This window comes from Aquarana catesbeiana, linkage group LG09 (assembly GCF_042186555.1).
Source record: "Aquarana catesbeiana isolate 2022-GZ linkage group LG09, ASM4218655v1, whole genome shotgun sequence".
Lineage (NCBI taxonomy): Eukaryota > Metazoa > Chordata > Amphibia > Anura > Ranidae > Aquarana > Aquarana catesbeiana.
In genome coordinates, this window is record NC_133332.1 from 248,877,101 (window position 1) to 248,900,140 (window position 23,040).

Here is a 23,040-nt window from a genome sequence, read left to right on the forward strand (position 1 = left end):
CGGCGAACCTAAATATTTACGTTCCTAACTAGCGTCACCGGTGACACTAATACAGCGATCAGAAAAATGATCGCTTAACGACACTGGTGACGGGGGGTGATCAAGGGGTTAAAACTTTATTAGGGGGGTACCCTAGACCTAAAGGGGGGTAACACTCACTGTCCTACCACAGTAACTGTCACTAACTGACACCATGCAGTAATCAGAAAAAAAAAAAAAATACTGCTTGGTGTCAGTGTTACAGGGAGGGGGGAGGGGTGATTGGGGGGGGGATCGGGGGTGTTTTGTGTGCCTGGCATGTTCTACTGTGTTGTGTGTGAGTGTTGGTGCACTTACATGTCTTCTCTCCTCGGCGCTGGAACGGAAACTGCCGAGCCGAGGAGAGATGACATCACATCCTCTGCCTTTGTGTACTATACACAGGCAGGGGATGTTCCTCATTGGCTGGGAGCGATCGCGAGGGGTGGGCCACGATCGGATGGTCTCCCCCTCGTCTCTCATCGCTCCTAGCCAAATGCCGACCGCCGCTGGCACCGGGGCGGGGTCCGATCGGACCCCCCGCCCGCGGGAAGGCAATCACGTATAGGTACGTGATTTTGCCTGCCCGTGCCATTCTGCTCACGTATATATGCGTGAGGCGGTCGGCAAGTGGTTAACATGTAAACAACACATCTCAGAAAGAAGCTCGGTCCTTAAGTGGTTAAGCCTAAAAGAAAAATCTGTGGAGGCCACGTGATTCCTGTGGAGAGTGGAGCTCCAGTCTACAGCCAGATACCACCATTGGGAACTGGAGATGTGACAGGAAACATGTCACCTCCACTTCCATGTGTTGTTGCTAATTTCTGTTGAATGTTTGTTACATTAAAGTTCATTAAACAAAATAAAAAAAGTGCAGTGGAGGCCACATGCTTCCTGTCAAACGTGGAGCTCCACTCTGCAGCTAGACCCCCTCTCAAGGAAAGTGAGGAGAGTACGCTCTGATCCCGAGTACGAGAGGAGAGTTCTGCACATGCGCGAGTCTCCGTGCGTACAGCCCGAGAGGTGCGTGCGCAGGTTGTAGCTCCCATGGCCGGAGCTAGGCGCTGTTTCCTGGGGTCATGGCTGTCTGTTGGGGTTTTGTTGGGTCCCCTGTTGTCGGGTGTGTTGACCCTGGAGCCTGTCACCACAGCTATCGCCATAGCCACCGCCTCTGTACTGACCGGGTACCTGTCCTACCCCCGCTTCTACTGCGGCCGTCTGGTGGAGTGCTGTGAGGAGAACGCCTATAACAGTACAGGTGAGGAGGAATGGGGGGAGGGGCAGAGGGACTACACAGCCCAGCATGGAGGAGGTGATTGGTTATCAGCTGTCTCTGATTTCCTGTTCTATCTATGAATCATTCTGATCATTCATTAGAGGGTATGGACAGAGAGACAGAGAGGGGTGATGGTGTAGTGAGGGGTGACAACCTCTTCCCTTCACTTCCTGTCCTGGAGACACAACAGGAAGTCAGAGCTGATCTCCCAGAGTGACAGGAAACACCCTCCCAGTTGTCTTTTGGAACCGGTGTCCCCATTGGACGATTTCCCCTCACTTCTTATTCTGGTGACAACCGCTGACATGTTGGATTTCCCCTCGGTGATTGTGGTCACCAGGACAATCAGAGAGGGCAAATCTCCACAATGGGGACACAGACAGCCATAGGGCTGCATTCACCCTCTCCTTATCTGAAACCACACAAAAATCGCAGTAAAGCAGGCGTGTGGGTGCCATGAGTACATTGTGGCACGCCAATCGCGGGGAGCAGACTCTCACATTTTGTTGTGTGGGACCAGGAGGGGCTGTCCGGTGTGATTTGTAAAAGTAACATTTTCTGCATTTTCCAAGCCTTTGGCAGCCCAGAATGCAAGGACTGCATGGGAACATGGGCATTCCCGCGCAGACTCCCCCTCACATTCCAGATTTCACATTATTATTATTATTATTATTATTGTTGTTTTTGTTATTATACAGCAGGGATATGCAATTAGTGGACCTCCAGCTGTTTCAAAACTACAAGTCCCATAATGCCTCTAGGTGTCATGCTTGTGGCTGTCAGAGTCTTGCAATGCCTCATGGGACTTGTAGTTCTGCAACAGTTGGATGTCCACTAATTGCATATCCCTGTTATTCAGGATTTATATGGCGGTTTGCTCAGCGCTTTGAGGGCAGACAGTACAGTTACATTACAATTTGGTACAAGAGAAATCAGAGGGCCCTGCTTGATAGAGCTTACAATCTAAGACATTAATGCGGCAGGTTGGCTCCGCTGCGTGAAATCACATTATTGTACGTAATCTCGCGAGGCCTGGATAGCAGGCGTGCGCTTGCCCGCCGCAAGCTCCGGGATACCCGCGATCTTCTCATGGAGAGGAAGAACAGGGAAATGCTGATGTAAACAAGCATTTCCCCGTTCTGCCTAGTGACAGGACACTGATCACCGCTCCCTGTAATCGGGAGCGGTGATCAGTGTTGTGCCACACACAGCCCCTCTGCCAGTCACATTTACGCAGTAATCAGTGCATTTTTAATAACACTGATCGCTGTATCAATGTGGTCCTAAAATAGCGCCAGATGTGTCCGCCATAATGTCGCTGCCATTACTAGTTAAAAAAAAAAAAATATTAACAAAAATGCCATAAATCTATCCTCTAGACGCTATAACTTTTGCGCAAACCAATCAATATACGCTTATTACTATTTTTTTTTTTTTTACCAAAAATATGTAGAAGAATACGTATCGGCCTAAACTGAGGAAAAAATTAGTTTTTAATATATTTTTGGGGGATATTTATTATAGCAAAAAGTAAAAAATAATGCATTTTTTTTTTTTTTTTTTTTCAAAATTGTGGCTCTTTTTTTTGTTTATAGCGCAAAAAATAAAAACCGCAGAGGTGATCAAATACAACCATAAGAAAGCTCTACTTGTGGGAAAACAGGATGTCAATTTTGTTTGGGAGCCACGTCGCACGACCGCGCAATTGTCAGTTAAAGTGACGCAGTGCAGAATCGCAAAAAGTGCTCTGGTCTTTGGCCCAGCCAAATGCCTACCGGGCACTTTCACCCCTTCCCTGCCCAGGCCAATTTTCAGCTTTCAGCGCTGTCACACTTTGAATGTCAATTGCACGGTCATGCAACACCCACGCCTGTACCCAAATGAAATGGTTATATATATATTTTTTTTTTTTTCATGCACATAGAGCTTTCTTTTGGTGGTATTTAATCACTACTGGGGTTTTTATTTTTTTGCTAAACAAACGAAAAAAGAACAAATATTTTGAAAAAAATTGGGTTTTTTTTCATAATTTGTTCTGAAATTTTGAAAACTGGTAATTTTTCTCCATCACTTTTGTATGCTGATGAGGCGGCACTGTTTGGCAGCACTGTTGGGACTGCATTGATAATCCATGCTGATGTCCCTTTAACACAAGCTGGTTAGCGGCTCTTTTTCTCTCCTTGCGCTATTAGTGTGAGGAAAGGAATGACCTTCATTGGACACAGCTGATCACAGGGTAAAGGGCCGCTTTGATTTGCCTTTTACCACGATCTGTTCACAGAGCCCACCACCTGCATGCTGCAGGGAGTGCACGAGCAGTGCGATCACGGGAGGAGATCTATAGACGCCCTCCCGGCAAAGTAAGCCCACACAGTAGCCGTCATATGGCTTTAGTGTGGGCAAGAAGGAGTTAAAGTGTTTCTAAAGGTAAAAGGTTTCCTAAAGAGCCCCCTCTGTGCAGCTACCCCCCCCCCCCTTTCACCCGCAAGCCCTTCCTTATACTTGTTTTAGCTTAACCCCTTGCTGCCCAGCCTATAGCCGAATGACTACGGGGCCGACCTCTCGTTGATCTGTCATATGATGTCCTCCTGGATCATGCTGTTGTGTGATCTGTCACCGGCTGTCTCCAGGGGACACAGCCGATGATTGTTTACTGTATTGGCACACTGCCGATCCATGGAACCGCTGTAACCAATCACAGTGGGTCACATGACAGTTGTCACCTATGGATGGCTTCTTTCAAGCCATCCATTGTATACAATTTTGTGTTGCTGGCTGTGATTGGTCACAGTGATCACATGGTACAGACTGGGCCAATCACAGTGTCATGCAATCGGCTGTGGCTAATCATAACAAAACAAACTGAATGAATGGATTTTATTCAGTAAGCAAACATAATGTGTAAAACAAACACTGATCTTTTCCCCAGAGCAGTACAATGTTACTATGGTAACATTATATTGCTCTGGTCAAAGTGTGTGATAAAAAAAAATTGAAAAAATTTGAAAAAAAATGTTTTTCGTACTGTCACCAGTCAGTGTCCCTGATCACTGCCACACCAGTTATATGATGACTCTCTACTACACTGGTGACGGTATGTAAAATTAAAAATTATTTTCAAAAAATTTAAATTTGAAAAGGTTTGCCATGCCTCTTACTAAATACCTTGGACTGCCTACTTTTGCAAAAAGGGCTCATTTGGGTGATATTTGTACTGTCCTGACATTTTTAGGGCCTCGAGAAATGCTGTCAGTACATCAGGATTGATACATTTTCAGATATATCTCATAGTTTGTGGGCTCTGTAACTTTCCTACAGACTAGATAATATACACTGATTTGGACTATTTTCACCAAAGGAATGTAGCAGTTTACATTTTGGCCTACATTTATGAAGAAAGAGTATTTGCAAAATTTTATAACCAAAACAAAGAAAAATATGTTGTGTTTTTTTTTTTTTTTTTTTTTTTTTTTTTTAATTTCCCTTTTTTTTTTTTTCTTCAAGATTTTCGGTCTGTTTCTCCTTTAGCAAAAAAGGTGATTAAACACCACCAAAATAAAGCTCTATTTGTGTAAAAAAAAAAAAAAAAAAAACAATTTCATATGGGTACTGCGTTGCATCACTGCGCAATTGTCATTCAAATTGTGACAGCGCTGAAAGCTGAAAATTGGCCTGGGCAGGAAGGGGAGTAAAAGTGTCCGCTAACGGATAAAGAAAGGTACAATGTTTTCCTTCCTCTCTGTTTTATCATTAACCACTTGCTGACCGCACTATAGCAGAGTAATGGCTATAGCATGGCCGGCTAGTTGGCTAGTTCTATGACCGCGTGCCTTGAGCACGCCCTGTGATCGCAGTGTCTCCTGAGGACGTTGCTGATCACATATGGAGGTAAAGAGACAATCAGTGGCTCTTTACCACATGATCAGCTGCGCCCATTCACAGCTGATCACAGATGTCAACAGAAGCTGGTTATCGGCACTCTTTTTCTTGTGCTGACAGCATGAGGAGAAGAGCGCCGATAACTGACTTCTCTAAAAAGGGACATGTACACTGATTATCAGTGCCCATCAGTGAAGGAGAAAAATTACCTCTGCAAAACTTTATAACAAGCTATGAAAGTTTTTTTTTTTTTTTTTCTTTGTCTGGCTAAAAGGAAAATCAGAGAGGCTTGAATCCTGCTCGTTTTGCAAGCGTAGTCTCGCAAAACGAGCAGGGTTCAAGCCTCTGCGGTGTGCAGTACCACATTTGGCCAGAGGTGCGGGGGCGCCCATTACACTCAGAGCCATTCGGAAATACTCGGAAACACTCAGTTCGGTCCCTGCCTGCAAAAGGCAATTGCTAAGGCCTGGCTGAGCCAGTGCCTGGCCTAACTTTAAATGTGCTAGCTGCTCCTGGGAGTTAAGAGTCGTGAAGGATTAAGGAAGGGGAATAGTCTGGAAGCAAGGAAAGTGCTGGAGGGAGACTGGTGTAATAACTTGTACAGAGAAGTGTACATTCTTGTCCCAATTGATATACAATCCACCAATTGATGGATATACAATTTGCTGGACGTCTCATAATTAATTCCCTTACCCCATCTGAGTTAGATTCCCTAGTAACAATTACAAAAACAGGCACATGGACTGTTCATTGTCTCAAAGTGACTGGGAAGTGAATGCCAGGCTGGGCAGTGTGATAGGTGGGCCACATCATACATTACATAAAGGTTCCACTGCTGTTTCCTAAGGCTGGTTTCACACTGGGGTAGTGGGCGGTTTTAACCCTTTTTCGTCTGCTAGCGGGGGGTTAAAACCGCCCCGCTAGTGGCTGAAAAAGGGGTTAAAACCGCCCGCAAAGTGCCGATGCGGCGCTCTGCCGGCGGTATAGCACACAGCTGCTCTATTGATTTTAATGGGCAGGAGCGGTGAATACACCACTCCTTCACTGCTCCAAAGATGCTGCTTACAGGAGTTTTTTCCTTCCGTCCTGCAAGCGCATGGCTCCCTCGGGCTTTCACACTGGAGACACAGCAGTGGCTGTTTCAGGTCGGTTTGCAGGTGCTATTTTTAGCGCAATAGTGCCTGCAAAACGAGCCAATGTGAAAGGTGTCTTTCTCAGGATTGTGTGCACACTGAGGGCTCATGGGAAATGTAGGACTAGAGGAAACACCTACATCAATGGGGTGCCACCCTGCAGGCTTCTTTCCGTGCTTTTACAAGAAGAAAATGTATAAAACCGAATCACGATAGGACTTTGGAAGTTCATTTCCTACTGGAGCGCAGAAAAAAAGATAAACCTGAGAAATTCTCTAAATGGGTGGGAGGAGAGGAGGTTTATAGGAACAAAGATGTACCTGGACTGTTTTCACAGATTATTAGCTTGGTAATCCACTGCACACTCCACTGTAACACTTCTTATTTTTATCAGCTTTCAAGGAAGACTTGGAAAATAAACTGATTGGGCAGCACCTGGCCCGTGATGTCATCTTCCGAGCAATCACAGGGTTTATGAACACTGAAAACCCCAAAAAGCCCCTGGCTCTATCCCTGCATGGCTGGACTGGCACCGGCAAGAACTTCATCAGCAAAATCATTACAGAGAACATTCATGAGAAGGGGATGAGCAGCAAATATGTCCATCTTTTCGTGTCAACTATGCATTTCCCACACAACAACTTAATTCATCTGTACAAGGTGCGCTTACCTTTTGTAAATCTCACAAAATGTCACAATTTGAAGAACACCTAATAACCCCCTGACCTTTATAAGGCAGAATAATGAGTATTAGTTACTGTGTATGTACAGCCGTGGCCAAAAGTTTTGAAAATGATGCAAACATACGTTTTTTGCAAAGTCTGCTGCTTCAGTGTTTTTAGATCTTACCCTGAAGCCTTCTTCACAAATGCAGTGGAAATGTTTTTTATGGGATTAAGTTCTTTTTCGCGGCAAATATGGTCTTTGCAATTAATTCTTCTGATCACGCTTCATAGCATTCTGGAGTATATATGCAAATTGGCATCATAAAAACTGAGGCAGTAGACTTTGAAATGTATTATTTGTGTCATTATATATATATATATATATATATATATATATATATATATATATATATATATATAGAGAGAGAGAGATGGAAAGTATTCAGATCCCCTTACATTTTTCACTCTGTTATATTGTAGCCATTTGCTAAAATCATTTAAGTTAATTTTTTTTTCCTCATTAATGTACACACAGCACCCCATATTGACAGAGAAACACAGAATTGTTCACATTTTTGCAGATTTATTAAAAAAAAGAAAAACTGAAATATCACATGGTCCTAAGTATTCAGACCCTTTGCTGTGACACTCATATATAACTCAGCTGCTGTCCATTTCTTCTGATCATCCTTGAGATGGTTCTACACCTTCATTTGAGTCCAGCTGTGTTTGATTATACTGATTCGACTTGATTAGGAAAGCCACACACCTGTCTATATAAGACCTTACAGCTCACAGTGCATATCCGAGCAAATGAGAATCATGAGGTCAAAGGAACTGCCTGAAGAGCTCAGAGACAGAATTGTGGCAAGGCACAGATCTGGCCAAGGTTACAAGAAAATTTCTGCTGCACTTAAGGTTCCTAAGAGCACAGTGGAATGGAAGACGTTTGGGACGACCAGAACCCTTCCTAGATCTGGCCATCTGGCCAAACTGAGCTATCGGGGGAGAAGAGTCTTGGTGAGAGAGGTAAAGAAGAACCCAAAGATCACTGTGGCTGAGCTCCAAAGATGCAGTCGGGAGATGGGAGAAAGTTGTAGAAAGTCAACCATCACTGCAGCCCTCTACCAGTCGGGGCTTTATGGCAGAGTGGCCCGATGGAAGCCTCTCCTCAGTACAAGACACATGAAAGCCCGCATGGAGTTTGCTAAAAAACACCTGAAGGACTCCAAGATGGTGAGAAATAAGATTCTCTGGTCTGATGAGACCAAGATAGAACTTTTTGGCCTTAATTCTAAGCGGTATGTGTGGAGAAAACCAGGCACTGCTCATCACCTGTCCAATACAGTCCCAACAGTGAAGCATGGTGGTGGCAGCATCATGCTGTGGGGAAGTTTTTCAGCTACAGGGACAGGATGACTGGTTGCAGTCGAGGGAAAGATGAATGCGGCCAAGTACAGGGATATCCTGGACGAAAACCTTCTCCAGCGTCCTCAGGACCTCAGACTGGGCCGAAGGTTTACCTTCCAACAAGACAATGACCCTAAGCACACAGCTAAAATAACGAAGGAGTGGCTTCACAACAACTCCTTGACTGTTCTTGAATGGCCCAGCCAGAGCCCTGACTTAAACCCAATTGAGCATCTCTGGAGAGACCTAAAAATGGCTGTTCACCAACGTTTACTATCCAGCCTTACAGAACTGGAGAGGATCTGCAAGGAGGAATGGCAGAGGATCCCCAAAACCAGGTGTGAAAAACTTGTTGCATCTTTCCCAAAAAGACTCATGGCTGTATTAGATCAAAAGGGTGCTTCTACTAAATATTGAGCAAAGAGTCTGAATACTTAGGACCATGTGATATTTCAGTTTTTCTTTTTTAATAAATCTGTCAATATGGGGTGCTGTGTGTACATTAATGAGGGAAAAAATGAACTTAAATGATTTTAGCAAATGGCTGCAATATAACAAAGAGTGAAAAATTTAAGGGGGTCTGAATACTTTCTGTCCCCACTGTGTATGTGTATGTGTGTGTGTGTGTGTGTGTGTGTATGTGTGTATATATGTGTGTGTGTGTATATATGTGTATATATATATATATATATATATATATATATATATATATATATATATATATATATAATTTTATAAGACTTTGGGGTTACTTGCTAAAGGCAAATAGACCGTTCCCTTTGCAAGTGCAGTTTCACTCTGGACATTCACAAGGACATTTTCTCCAGAGCGTAGTGAACAGTCTATTTGCCTTTAGTAAATCAACCCCTTTATGTGCAACTATTTATCCTTTAAGAACAAACTTCTCTGAATCCCTAGTTCAGGGGTAGGTAACCTTTTGAGCACAGTAAGAAAATGAGAATGCCGATCTTATAACAAAAAAAAGTCAACTTCACACTCTCAATAATGAAAAAGATTTTTTATAATGTATATGCTGTAAACTACTTTTAATGGTGAGAAATTAACATCCTGCACTCTCAGGCCTCAGATGGGCCCCAATTCAGGCACCTTCACAGCCCCACCACTGTACCCCCCCGCTCATCTGCCCACCACCATCTCATTTGCCCTAAAACTGAACTTATCTGCTCATCTGCCCCACCACTGTAATCCACTTCTCATCTGGCCCAACACTGAACCCCCTTTGCTCATTTGCCCCATCACTGTAACCCCCTGTTTTTCTGTCCCACTGCTGAATCCCCTTCTCATCCCTCCCACCACTGTACCTCCTGCACATCTGCCCCACCACTGTACCCCCTTGCTCTTCTGTCCCACCACTGTAACCCCCCCTGCTCATCTGCCCCTTCAATGTATCCCTTTTCTCATCTGCCCCACCACTGTACCTCCCAGCACATCTGCTCCACCCTCGTATCCCCATGCTCTTCTGTCTCACTACTGAATCGCCTTCTCATCTGTTCTAACTCTGTACCCCCCTGCTCTCCTGTCCCACCACTGTAATCCCCTGCTCATCTGCCCCACCAATACACCTCCTTTCACATCTGCCCCACTGCTCTACTCCCCTGCTTTTGTACCCCAACACTGAACTCCCCTTCTCATCTCGCCCAACACTGTACCCCCTGCTCTTCTGTCCCGCTGCTGAACAAACCTCCTTCTCATCTCTTCCACCACTGTACCTCCCTGCACATCTGCTCCACCGCTGTACCCTCCTGCTATTCTGTTCTACCTCTGAACCCCTCCTGCTCATTTTCCTCACCGCTGTACCCTCTTCTCATCTATGATATGCAGAGTGGTGAAAGGAAGCAGAGATGAGACACATCTACCTGTCCTGGCACACTCGTCCTGCTGATCCATCTCTCGCATCCAACCCACGTGCTTGTATGTGATGTCACATACCAGCATATGGAATGGATGCGCAATTATGAGTTCAGGTCAGGGGCATTTTCTAAACGCAGTGGGACTGTGTGCAGTTTTCATAAGTTGGACCCCCGCAGCTGAGAAAAAGTTGGGTGTGATTTTCATTGCGCTGAATACTGGCTCTGGCTTAAAGGGACACAGTGCCGGGGGTTCAGTAGTAAGTGAAGTTCTCAGAAGCCCAACACTAAATCCACAAACTGTCACCTTATTGTGGTTTTCTCAATCACAGTGAAATCCCTTCTTTCTGAGATTGGTTGTGGCAACCAAGCCAGTCATCTTCCTCCAGATGGTGGGGGGGGGGGGGGGGGGGGGCTAGCAGGACAGTGATTGCCTTTAACAGTGGCCAGTGACAGTCCTCCTCCTCCTCGAAACAGGGACTGCCCCCCCCCCCGCAGAACTGCACCCAATCTCTTTCCGATCACAAAAGCTGACAATCGCAGCTACAGCAAAGTTAGAGAACCAAACAATGTTTCCCATCTTTTACAATGTGTGGGGGCACAGTGCCTCCCCCTCAGTGCAGGTGCGACGTGGGGAATTCTGAAATTGGAATGCATTAGTGTCTCACTGACACTTCCCTGCACTGCTTTGCTCATGGGGAGGGAGTCGAGTGCCGAGAAAAGAGGCTTTGCGTGCCGTTTGCGGCACCAGTGCCGCGGTTGCCTACCCCTGGACTGCAATGTGCCGTTTTGACATAATTGGGGGAATTGGTCTTTCATCTCAGGCATCACAGCCTTTTGCCAAGGCTCCGCCCACTTCCCTGCATGACCGTCCCGTGATGTTGCGGCACCAGTGCCAGGGGTTGCATACCCCCTGCCCTAGTTAATTCAGAGATAAGATGGAAAAAAAATCTCCCCATTTGAAAGCATTGTTTTATTTCTTTAACGGGGAACAAAAATTACTTGCTGATCCCAGCAAATCAGATAAATGCCTGTGCCCACTATGTCAACCTAAAAATGTTGGCACCTCCTTTTTATATTGTTTTAAACATCCAAATTCACTTTATTTGATATAACCAGTCCTGTCAGAAGACTGTCCCTATCACAAGGATAGGAATGTCTATTGTGGTGAACATTCAACTGAATCTTCTACATGGGTAGTTTTATGTTTTTATATAAAACCATAAGAACTCCCTCTATTAAACTTAGGAGGTAAAAGTTTTGTAAACCTTTATCTCCATTTCACACTGAGGTGCTTTTTAGGTGCTTTCACGCTAAAAAAGGCACCCGAAAATTTAGCAAAAACCTTTTTTCATTAAAATCAATGAATGCTTTCACACTGGGGTGGGGAAAACACTCCTGCAAGCAGCATGTTTGGAGCGCTAAAATAAGTGCCTCAAAAGCGCCCCTCTCCATTGAAATGAATGGGAAGTGCCTTCAAAAGCACCTCCAAAATGTTTTTTTTTTTTTGATTATTATTATTATAATACAGGATTTATATAGCGCCAACAGTTTACGTAGCACTTTACAACTTGGTTCGCGTGATCTTCAAAAAAAAGCGCACTTCTAGCGCTTGAAAAGGGATTGAAAAGCGCCTGACGTTTTAGGGGCAGTTTTCAAGCGCCTCAGTCTGAAGGGGCTCTTATTATTTTAGTTGCCTTCTCTCTGCAGTCTTCTTCTCCTCCTCAAAATTAGCATAGAATAACAGATTTCTTAGTCGTACCGTACATCACGGGACACAGAGCCATAGTAATTACTATGTGGATTATAGGCCACCTTCAGGTGATGGACACTGGCACACCCTATACAGGAAGTTGCCTCCCTATATAACCCCTCCCATACTGGGAGTGCCTCAGTTTTTTCGCCAGTGTCTAAGGTGTTGGTCACGAGTGAACATGTGCTGTGCTGAGCACCACTGGAGCAATCCTTGCTGGGGCTAGCTATGCAACCGGATCCATTCAAAGTGTCTTTTTAGGCTGAACTGAATGGTACCCAGGCCTCGTGCCGGGAAGAAATGAAGTTTAGCCCGTAACGCTTCTCTTTCTAGAGAGCTAGACCCCGGGATCCAGTGCTTTTTGTTTTTTTCAGCCTTAAGATTTTTCTGGCGAGGTGTTTTACGGGTCCAGGGTGTGGATCACCTGATTAAAAAGGGTCCCCAGTTCCTGAAGGTTTTTTTAATGGAACACACCGTGAGGGGTGAAGATTGGGTCTGTTGGTTTTACCATAGAGAACCCTGCGGCGGGAAAGGTAAGTGGAGATTTCTAAGGAATTTTTTAAAGTTTCTTATGAATTGTCTCCTTTAAAAAAGTAAATGTTATCATGCCTAAAAGTCACCACTGGGTATAGAGCACGTACCTTGTCATGCTTTCCTACGCTGTGTCTCGCTGTCTCAGTAGAAGCTGCAGATTCCTCCGGCAAGCAGCCCCTGAACTTCGGTAAGATTGTGGGGGGCGGTTTTCTTACAAAAAACACCCCCCCACCTGGAAAAAAAGCACTCCCCCCCCCCCCCCCCCCCCTCTCCCTGGATAGGGGGATGCCAGAACGGTCGGTGATGCCGCTCTGTTTTTTACCACTCCTGCACGGTGGTTGGATCTCCGGATCTCCTCCTTGACACCCCCCCAACCCCCACCCCCCCCCCCCCCCCGCAAGCCGATCCTGACGGATCGGAGGCCCACGGCCGCGCGGGAAAACACTCTTTTTAAAAAGAGCAGGGGGGCACGTTGTGACGGAGGGGGCGGGGTTTAGCGTGGCATTGGCACGTGGCAGCGCCCAGCGCAGGAGTAGGTTTTAAAAGCTCTATTTGCTGCCGCAGCTGACGGGGGGACACGAGCAAAAATGGGCATGTAAGAGGTTGGTGACACAGGCATTTCCTTGGCACATTTACTAAAAGCATCAGGCTGAGCGTTAATAGCAGCGGCAGTTGGTGGACTATTGCTCAAGCAGTGGATGTGATTTCTGGTAGTACCTCTGCATTTATGCATCAGGCTATGGTCAGAAGGGGGGGTTGAAACACCCCCAAAAAAGGGATAAAAGGATCTCCCTCAAGCTCTGGAAAGCCTACTCATCTCTACAATGGCATCCTCCCCTGAGGGGGTGTGGCTGGTCAGAGTGGGCATCAGGGCCATGAAATGTTTGCAACTGTTTTCAACACTGCAGCCCCAGTCTATATTACTAAAGAGGTTGTTTTCCTCAGCCATGATGGGATTGGAAAAAAGGTTAGCGCCTTTAATCGCATCTCAGAGTGGGACAAAACGTGTCAGGTTCCCTTCCATTACCCAAGACCCTCAAACTGAGGAACTGGGGGATGGAGAAGATGAATTTCCCTCAGGGGACCGTGGTGAGGCTGATGACTCCTCTTCTGAGGGATCAAATGCAGGGGGATCAGCTTCACAATCTGAAAGATTGATGGTGCAATTTCTTACTGAATGGTCCGCTCCACATTTATGCTACCCTTAACTAAGTTTTTGGGTTCACTAAAGCCTCCTCAAGCTGTGCATGCTTTTCCTGTCCATTCATTGCTGGAAAAGCTTATGTATTCTGAGTGGGATCACCCAGATAAGCATTTTCTTATCGTACATAACGGGACACAGAGCTATAGTAGTTACTATGTGGGTTATAGGCCACCTTCAGGTAATGGACACTGGCACACCCCAAGACAAAAAGTCCACTACCTACAGTATATAACCCCTCCCACTACTACTGCTGGGAGCACCTCAGTTTTTTCGCCAGTGTCTAATGTGTTGGTCACGAGTGAAGATGTGCCATGCTAAGCTCCACTGGAGCAATCCTTGCAGGGGCTAGCTATGCAGCCGGATCCATTCAAAGTGTCTTTTAGGCCGAATTGAATGGTACCCGGGCCTTGTGTCCGAAGAAATTAGGTTTTGCCTGTAAATGCTTCTACTTTAGAGAGCTGGACCCCCAAGATCCAGTACTTTTGGTATTAAGGCCATAAAGTTTTACTGGCGGTGGTGCTATTACAGGTCCAGGATTGTGGGTTTCCCCGAGGGATCCCCAGCTCCTGAAGGTTTGTTAACGGACCCCCCTGTGAAGGGCGAAGATTGGGTCTGTTGGTTTTACCACAGAAAACTCTGCGTCGGGAAAGATAAGTGGAGTTTTCTAAGAAATTTTTGAATCTTCTTATGAATGTTTCCTTTAATTTAGTGAATGTTGTCATGTCTATGTGTCAGCACTGGGGGCTGTATAGAGCTCATACCTTCTCACGCTTCCTCAGAGAGCTCACTTTGTGTCCGGAACAACAGTTTCCTTTCCTCCAGCCAGCAGCAGACCTCCGGTAAGTCTGGGGGGAGGGGTGTTTCCTCCCCACCAGACGCCGCCCACCTGTGCTGTTTTCTCCTCTTCACGAGGAAGAAGCGCCAGGAGAAAAAAAAAAGCTCTACTCTGCTTCCAGGCTCCCTCCTTGCCATTTTTCCCCCTCCCCCTCACCATAGGATCAGAGGCCCGTGTGGGAATGCTCTTTTTTAAAAAAAGAGATGAGAGGGGACATAGGCGTGGGGGGGCTTAGCACGGCGTTTGCGTCCTCCAAATGTGTTTTTTAAAAGCACCATGGTTACTGCTGCAAACTGCGGAGGGACACGAGCGACTTTAATCGCATCCCAGTGTCAAGATGCTACAGGTTCTCTTCCATTTTCCTAGGACCCTCAGACTGAGGAGCTTGGGGCAGGAGAAGACGAATTCCCTCAGGGAACCGTGGTGAGGCTGATGAATCCTCCTCTGAGGTGTCAAACGCGGGGGAGTCAGCTTTCACAATCTGGAAGATTGATCGTTCAAATTCTTGCTGATCCGCTCCACATTTATGTACCCTTGACTGAGTGTTTGGGTTTGCTAAAGCCTCCTCAAGCTGTGCATGCCTTTTCCTGTCCATTCATTGTTGGAAAAGTTTTTTGTAACTGGAGGATCACCCAGATAAGCATTATTTTCCTTTCTAAAAAGTTTTCACACTTTATCCTATGGTAGAGAAAATTTCCTAAGTAGGGTATACCAGCAATTAACGCTACTATATCCTTTTGTGAGTAAGCTTGACTTGTCTTGCAGACAATACTCAAATACTTAGGAATCCAATGGATAAAAGGTTGAAATTCCTATTAAAAAAAGGGTTTTTTTTTTTTTTTTCTTTCTCTGGCAGGTTGAGTGTCTCAGCCTGCGCTGACAGTCATTGGTTATTCGTTGAGAAACCGGTTTAAACGGGTGTTCAAGGTTTCCCTGCTCAGCAGGTCCAGGAGGCAGCTTTATGTTTGCAACAGTTGCTATGACAGATTCTAATCTTTGGGCCTTGCGCCCTTCACTAAACGTCATGCAAGAAGCTCCTGGCTAGTTTTCCTTTTTGCGGTAAAACCGCTATCTGGGGATATTTTGGATAAAATATCCAAAGAATTTCTAGTAAAAGAAAGATACCCTTTTTGCCATTTAAGTGAAGGAGTAAATGTATTTTTATTTCAAAGCCCCTTCTGTACCAGGGGCATCAGCCTCCAGGCAGTCATGTCGGCTTCTGCCGTCAGGTTCCAAGGGTAATCCTCAGAGTTAACCCCGAGGGATAAAAGAGGTCTTGGAGGAAGAAGCCTACAAGATACTGAAGCCTCCTTATAAGGATGTGCACCCGCTTGCTCAATAAGGAATTCTTCTGCAGTTCTCAGGGATCTGGAAGAAGGAGTGTCAAGACGAATGTGGGACTTCCTCGATAGCTCCAACGTACAAACCGGAGTTCTAAGAGTTTCTGTCTCCTAGTTTTTCTCAGATCAAATGCTCCTAAGGATCCAGAGAAAAAGAAATCTTTCTCTTAAGCATTGGACCATCTTTTGGCAAAAAGTGTTCATGGTGGCCCCCATGTAAGAGCAGAGGTTGGGGTTTGGTTAAATCCAAATGGACATTCTGGATCTCAAAAGATCTAAAATTAAATTCCTGAATATAATCTCTTTTTTTGCATGAAGTCAATTCAATCTGTTATCTCCATCCTACAAGGAGGAGAACTTCTGGCGTCAATCGACGTCAAAGATGCATAACTCCATATGCCTATTTCCTCGCTCACTAGTAATATCTACTTTTTAAAGTGGAAAATCTTCATTTTCAGTGTGGTAGCCCGCTTAGACCAAAGTATGGTCACCACATTCGACTACCTGGAATATCTAGGTCCGATTCTCAACCTAGGAGAAATCTTCTTCTTTAAAGTCATGAAGAAAATACTTGGGTACACCCAGAAAAGGGTGTTTGTCCCCCAGGCAAAGATCAACGCCATAAAGGAACTGATTTAGGTAGTCGAAGCAAGATGATTTTCTCCTATTCAACTTTGCATAAGGTTGTTGGGAAAGATGGTGGCTTCATTCAAGGCCGTTTCTTATGCTGAGTCTCATTCTAGACTGCTGCAAAACAGTATCCTATCGGCTTGAAGCAAAGGGTTCAAGCACTACATTCCCAATGTCTCTGACTCAAAAGCCACGGCCACCTCACCCTGATAGTGCCCAATCTCGTTTGATCTTGGAGGCTAAGCAGGGTCAGGCCTGGTTAGTACCCGGATAAAAGACCACCTGGAAATACCAGGTACTGTGGGCTAGGTGCACCGGAGCCTCAGTTTATGGTTAACTTCCAAAAATCTGCAAAGGGGAACATTCTTCCTTCAGTTACCTGGGAAATAGTAAAATGGTCTTGCCCATTAACTTTTTAGAAATTCAGGCAGAACACTTGGTCCTGAGGGCCTGAACGTTCAGTTTAAGGTATTGTCCTGCCAGGCTTCAATCCGTCTATGCCACAGCAATGGCCTATATTAATCACCAAGGGGGCACAAGAATTTGTGCGGCCCAAAGAAAGGTGAATTTTATCCTATCTTGGGCAGAAAACAATGTACTTTGCCTATTGGCAATCTTCATTCTAGAAATAGAAATTTGGCAGGCAGACTACTTGAGTCGCCAGCAGTTGTTCTTGCGAGAATGGTTCCTTCACCCCGATATTTTCCTGTCAATATGTCAAGGATGGGGGATCCCAGACATAGATCTGTTTGCGTCCAGGTTCAACAAAGAAATCAACAACTTTGTGTCAAGAACAAAGGATCCGCTAGCGTGCGGAACAGATGCCTTGCTATTCCCGTGGAATCGGTTCTTACTGTTTTGTGCATTCCCTCCTATTCTGCCTGCGCCCACAACTTCTTCACAGGTAAAGGAAGTCGTTGATTCCTGTGACCCCCAGCGGGGTCCTGGAAATCTTGGTATGCAGAGATGGTAGAGATGGCAGTAGGGGACCCATGGAACCTACCTTCACGGCCAGACCTTCTCTCGCAAGGTCCGGAGTTTCATCCTACTTTTACAAATGCTAAATTTAACTGTTTGGCTATTGAGACCCACACTCTGAAGAAGCGTGGGCTGTCAGGTTCGGTAGTTTTCTACCTTGGTTAGCAGAGCTGGGCCCCATGGTTATATATTATGGGGTCTGGGAAACATATGTCTCCTGGTGTAAAACCAGGAGCTGCACCCCAGGAAATAAGTCAAAGTAGAGTTCTTGTTTTTTTTGCAGATGGGGTGAGAAATGAAGCTGGCCTTGAATGCTTTCTAAGGACAGGTCTCGGCCTTATCGGTATTATTTCAACGACCACTTGCTTCGCATTCTTTGGTCCATAACGTTATTCAGGGGGTAACACGGCTTAATCTCCGGTTAGGTGACCCCTGAACCCTTGGGACTTGAATTTAGTTTTGTCGGCATTACAAAACAGCCGTTTTTGGCCCGATACGACATATTCCCTTGGTCCTGTTTTGACAAGGAAACAATTTTTTCTGGTAACCATATCTGCTGCAAGAAGGGTATCAGTATTGGCTGCTCTTTCTTGTAAAGAGCCATATTTTTATTGTTCACAAGGATAAGGTAGTATTGCGTCCTCATCCTAACTTTTTACCAAAGGTAGTATCAGGTTTTTATCTAAGCCAGGATATTGTTCTAACTTCATTTTTCCAGAACCCTGTTTGGAAGAAAAATCACTACATTTTCTTGATGTGGTGAGAGCAATCAATGTCTACTTAAAGGCAATTGCTCAGATTTGGAAAACGGATGTTTTTGTTTGTGTTGCCTGAAGGTCCTAAAAGAGGACAGGCAGCATCGAAATCTACTATTCTAAATAGATTCGACAAGTAATCGTGCAAGCTTATGGTTTAAAGAGGAAGATTCCTCCTTTTCCTATTAAAGCGCACTCCCCCAGGGCTGTTAGTACTTCCTGGGCAGTGCATCCCCAAGCCTCCTTGGCTCAGATCTGCAAGGCCGCAACTTGGTCTTCAGTCCATATTTTTACCAGATTCTATCAAGTAGATGTAAAAGGTCATGCGGATATCGCCTTTGGGCGCAGAGTACTGCAGGTGCAGTGTAAGTCCTCTAGTCTCTTAGTGCCCTACTTCTGTTGTGTCTCCCTCCCTTCAGTTGGCATTGCTATGGGACATCCCACATAGTAACTACCATGGCTCTGTGTCCTGTGATGTACGATAAGAAAATATGATTTTTAAAACCGCTTACCTGTAAAATACTTTTCTTTGAAGTACTTCACGGGACACAGAGGTCCCTCCCTTCTTTTGGTATACACTTGTATTGCTTTGCTACAAAACTGAGATACTCCCAGTTGTGGGAGGGGTTATATGGGGAGTGGACTTTTTGTCTTAGGGCGTGCCAGTGTCTATCACCTGAAGGTGGCCTATAACCCACATAATAACTACTATGGCTCTGTGTCCCGTGATGTACTTCAAAGAAAAGGATTTTACAGGTTAGCTGTTTTAAAAATACAATTTTTTTTCCCCTCCTACAAAGTTTTTCACACTTCCTCCTATGGAGGAAAAAAATTACTAAAGGTGGGGATACCAGCAATTGACGCTGCTATATCCTCTGTGAATAAAAGTTTGACTTGTCTGGCAGACGATGCTCAGATGCTTAGGGATCCAACGGATAAAAAAATTGGAATTCCTATTAAACACTTTTTTTTTTCTCTGGCAGGTTGAGTGTCTCAGCCTGTGCTGACAGTAATTGGTATATGTCAATCCTTGGGAGACCAGTTTAAACAGGTGCTCAAAGTTATCCTGTTCAGCAGGCCCAGGATCTGGCAGCTTTATGTTTGCAATAGTCGCTTTGAGAGATTCTATCCTTCAGGCCTCTCACCTTTCGCTTGGGCTGGTTCATATGTATAGAATACTATGGTTGAAAAATTGGTCAGCCGAAGCGCCATGCATGAAGTTCCTGGCTAGTCTTCCTTTTTGCGGTGAAGCGGCTGTTTGGGGATGATTTGGGTAATACATCCAAAGAAAGAAATTGTGTGGCCCAGAGAGAGGTGAATCATGTCCTATCTTGGGCAGAAAACAATGTACTTTGCCTATCGGCAGTCTTCATTCTAGAAATAGAAAATTGGCAGGCGGACTACTTGAATCACCAGCAGTTGTTCCCAGGAGAATGGTTCCTTCACCCCGATAGCTTCCTGTCAATATGTCAAAGATGGGGGATCCCAGACGTAGATCTGTTTGCGTCCAGGTTCAATAAAGAAATCGACAACTTTGTGTCAAGGACAGGGGATCCGCTAGCATGCGGAACAGATGCCTTGGTGTTCCCGTGGAATCCGTTTTCACTGATTTATGCATTCCCTCCTATTTTGCCTACGTCCATGACTTCTTCGCAGGATCAAGCAGGAAGGGAAGTCGGTGATTCTTGTGGCCCCCAGCGTGGTCCAGGAGATCTTGGTATGCAGAGATCATAAAGATGGCGGTAGGGGTCCCATGGACCCTATCACCACGTCCAGACCTTCTCTCGCAAGGTCCGGTATTCCATCCTACCTTACAAATGCTAAATTTAACGGTTTGGCTATTGAGACCCACATTCTGAAGAAGTGTGGGCTGTCAAGTTCAGTGTTATCTATCTTTGTTAATGCAAGGAAGCTGGCCTACAGAATCACTTATTTTAGAGTCTGGAAGGCATATGTCTCTTGGGATGAATCCAGGAAGTATGTCATAGGTAGAATCCTTGACTTTCTGTAGATGGGGTTAGACATGAAGCTGGCCTTGAGTACTTTCAAAGGCCTTTTCGGTATTGTTTCAACGACCACTTGCTTTGCATTCTTTGTTAGTTTTTTCAGGGGGTAACGCGGCTTAATCCCCCGGTTAGGTCACCCTCGAACCCTTGGGACTTGAATTTAGTTCAGTCAGCATTACAAAAACAGACTTTTTGTGCCGATACGACATATTCCCTTGGTCCTTTTGACAAGGAAACTAGTTTTTCTGGTAACCATATCTTCTGCAAGAAGGGTATCAGAGTTGGCTGCTCTTTCTTGTAAAGGGCCATATTATTATTCACAAGGATAAGGCTGTATTGCGTCCTCATTCTAACTTTCTAACGAAGCTAGTGTCAGGTTTTTATCTAAACCAGGATATTGTTCTACCTTCATTTTTTTCCAAAACCCTGCTCTATGGAAGAAAAATCACTACACTCTCTTGATGTAAAAAAAATTGAAAAATACGCTGCGCTAAAAGTGTGCTATATTATGCTATGTAATATAAGGTGTGTGTGTGTGTGTCTCCAAACGAAAACGCACAAAAAAATTAAAATGCATTAAAACATTTAAATGTGCTCTCATAAATCAAGCACAGAATACTAGTGAATAAATGGTTACATGAAAAAACAATTGTTAAAATAGTTGCTTCATAGTCATGGAATAATGCTGAGTATAAACATACACAACTATAAGCGTGAACACACTGAAGTGCAATAAATAATAAGAATCAAACAAACATGCTGAAATGCATCATAAATAATATTGAATAATGCAAAAAACGTGCCAAAGTGCCACACAATATAAGTGAAAAAAGTCTTTATTGTAATGTGATAAAAGTGGAAGTGGAGTCCTGTAAATAGATAGTAGTAAAAGTGTTACGGTAAGTGTCCACTGTAGTTAATTTCCAGCGTGCTTATAACTTCCTTTTGTGCTAAAAAAAACCATACCAAAGGTGTGATCTGGTGGCCCCCAGGTAATGTGCTCACCTCAGAGCGTGTGACACAGCTGCTACACTGAGTCAAAACACGCTATTGAACCACAGCAGGGCTCAGTACAGATCACCAGGTCTCAGGCTCCTATGCGATTTCCAAAGAGATGCATAAGAAAGAGAACTTGATAGTGTGATATCGTGTAAAACTTTATTAAATGCTGTAAAAAACGCTCCCCAAATGGGGTACTCACACTCTTGAGGTGCATCAGTGCACCGCTCTATAGAAGGCGTTCAAACAGCACTTTGGGATGGGATCTAAGCACTTTGGGATGGGCAGAAAATTCTTCTATTTATTATGAAAAGTGAAATTCTGCGTGAAAAGGTGAACTTGGTCTTAAGATGACTGCAATCTCTAACCATGTAGAATTTGTTTGATACAGTCTTATGTTAATACCCAAGGTCCTCTTCCATCATTCAGGATCAAATACAGTCATGGATTCGTGGAAACGTCACCAACTGTCCTCGATCCATATTCATATTTGACGAGATGGACAAGTTGCATCAAGGACTTATTGACACAATCAAGCCGTTCCTGGACTATTACGAGCAGATAGATGGTGTGTCGTATCGTAAAGCTATCTTCCTTTTCCTCAGGTACCAAGGAAAGGAAAAAAATCACTACTGTGTATTTTAAGTTTATGTATGATTAGCTACTTAAAGCCGATCAAAAGTCAAAGCTTGATTTTAGGTCCATCCTCCTATCACAATGCTGTGTCAGAACATATATACTGTACTTGAAGAGGAACTTCAGTGGTTTTTTTTTTTTTTGTTTTTTGTTTTTTTCAGTAACTGTAAACTGTAGCTGCTGACTTTTAAAGATCAGGTACTTGCTAGTGTCTGGGGTCCAGCGCTGTGTTCCTGAAGCTGGTGGTTCTTACCACTGCGGGTCCCTGGAGCTGCTGTCTTGGGAACAGAAACCAGCTGTGGCTTCCTGAGGAACAACAGCTGGCTTCACACTGCATGTGTGTAAACTCGCATGGCTCTTTCTGAATGGTCCTGCAGCCTCTTGGGACATGTCACGTGTCTCGGGAAACTGCATGAGGGGAGGGGCAAACCAGTATGTGGACTCTGCTACTGCTTCCCATGTGAGTGGAGTTTAAGAGGTAACTGATGTTCTACCAGGGACCCGCTCCTGGGAGTTTGGGCTTAGCTGCTGGCTACCCTCAGGTCACTCAACGTGGACTTGCAAGAGGAGGGCTGGTGCCAAGGGGCAGGAGAGCATTTGGAGACTGGGAGTGGAGAGATGGCTTAGTGGACATTCAGACTGTGGATGCATGGGGGGGGGAGGGGGTTTGGGTGCAGATGGTGAAGCTGAGGCTGTGATGAAGCAGAGGATGCAAGGGCATTTGAGGCTGTGGATACTCTGAAGGCTTAATAGAAATGGAGGATGCAGGTGCCATAAAGGTGCATTAGATGGATGTATGGATGGATTATTATTTTTATTATTATATGAAGGGTTTACATTAATGAGAGCACTCATTAGCTTACCTGCTAAGCAGAAGTAGGTACTGTACAGGAAGCAGCCAGTCAGCACCTCTGCCTCATGCAGAGCTCATCATAGCCAAGAATTAACAAGCAGGTTAGATGTGGAGGATGACTGCTCCAGGTAGCAGGTGGTAATGTCAGGGTTGATAGGGAGCAGTGTTTGGGTGGATGTAATGTCACCAATGGTGCAGCTGCTGTGTCTCAGCCAATCAGAAGGGAGAGTCCCAGATGGCTGAGACACTCATGGACATAGCTGGACAG

The 23,040-nt window shown here is 44.9% G+C and overlaps 1 protein-coding gene across 1 annotated transcript in view; it reads left to right on the forward strand.

Moving 5' to 3' along the window:
- Positions 1-949: 949 nt before the first annotated feature.
- Positions 950-23,040, forward strand: part of LOC141108494 (torsin-1A-like) — a 46,617-nt gene continuing 24,526 nt past the window's right edge. The window contains exons 1-3 of the mRNA XM_073600143.1: positions 950-1,276; positions 6,701-6,966; positions 21,713-21,888. Of these exons, the coding sequence (XP_073456244.1) occupies positions 1,066-1,276; positions 6,701-6,966; positions 21,713-21,888 (653 nt within the window). The 5' untranslated portion in view covers positions 950-1,065. The remainder of the gene's footprint in view (positions 1,277-6,700; positions 6,967-21,712; positions 21,889-23,040) is intronic.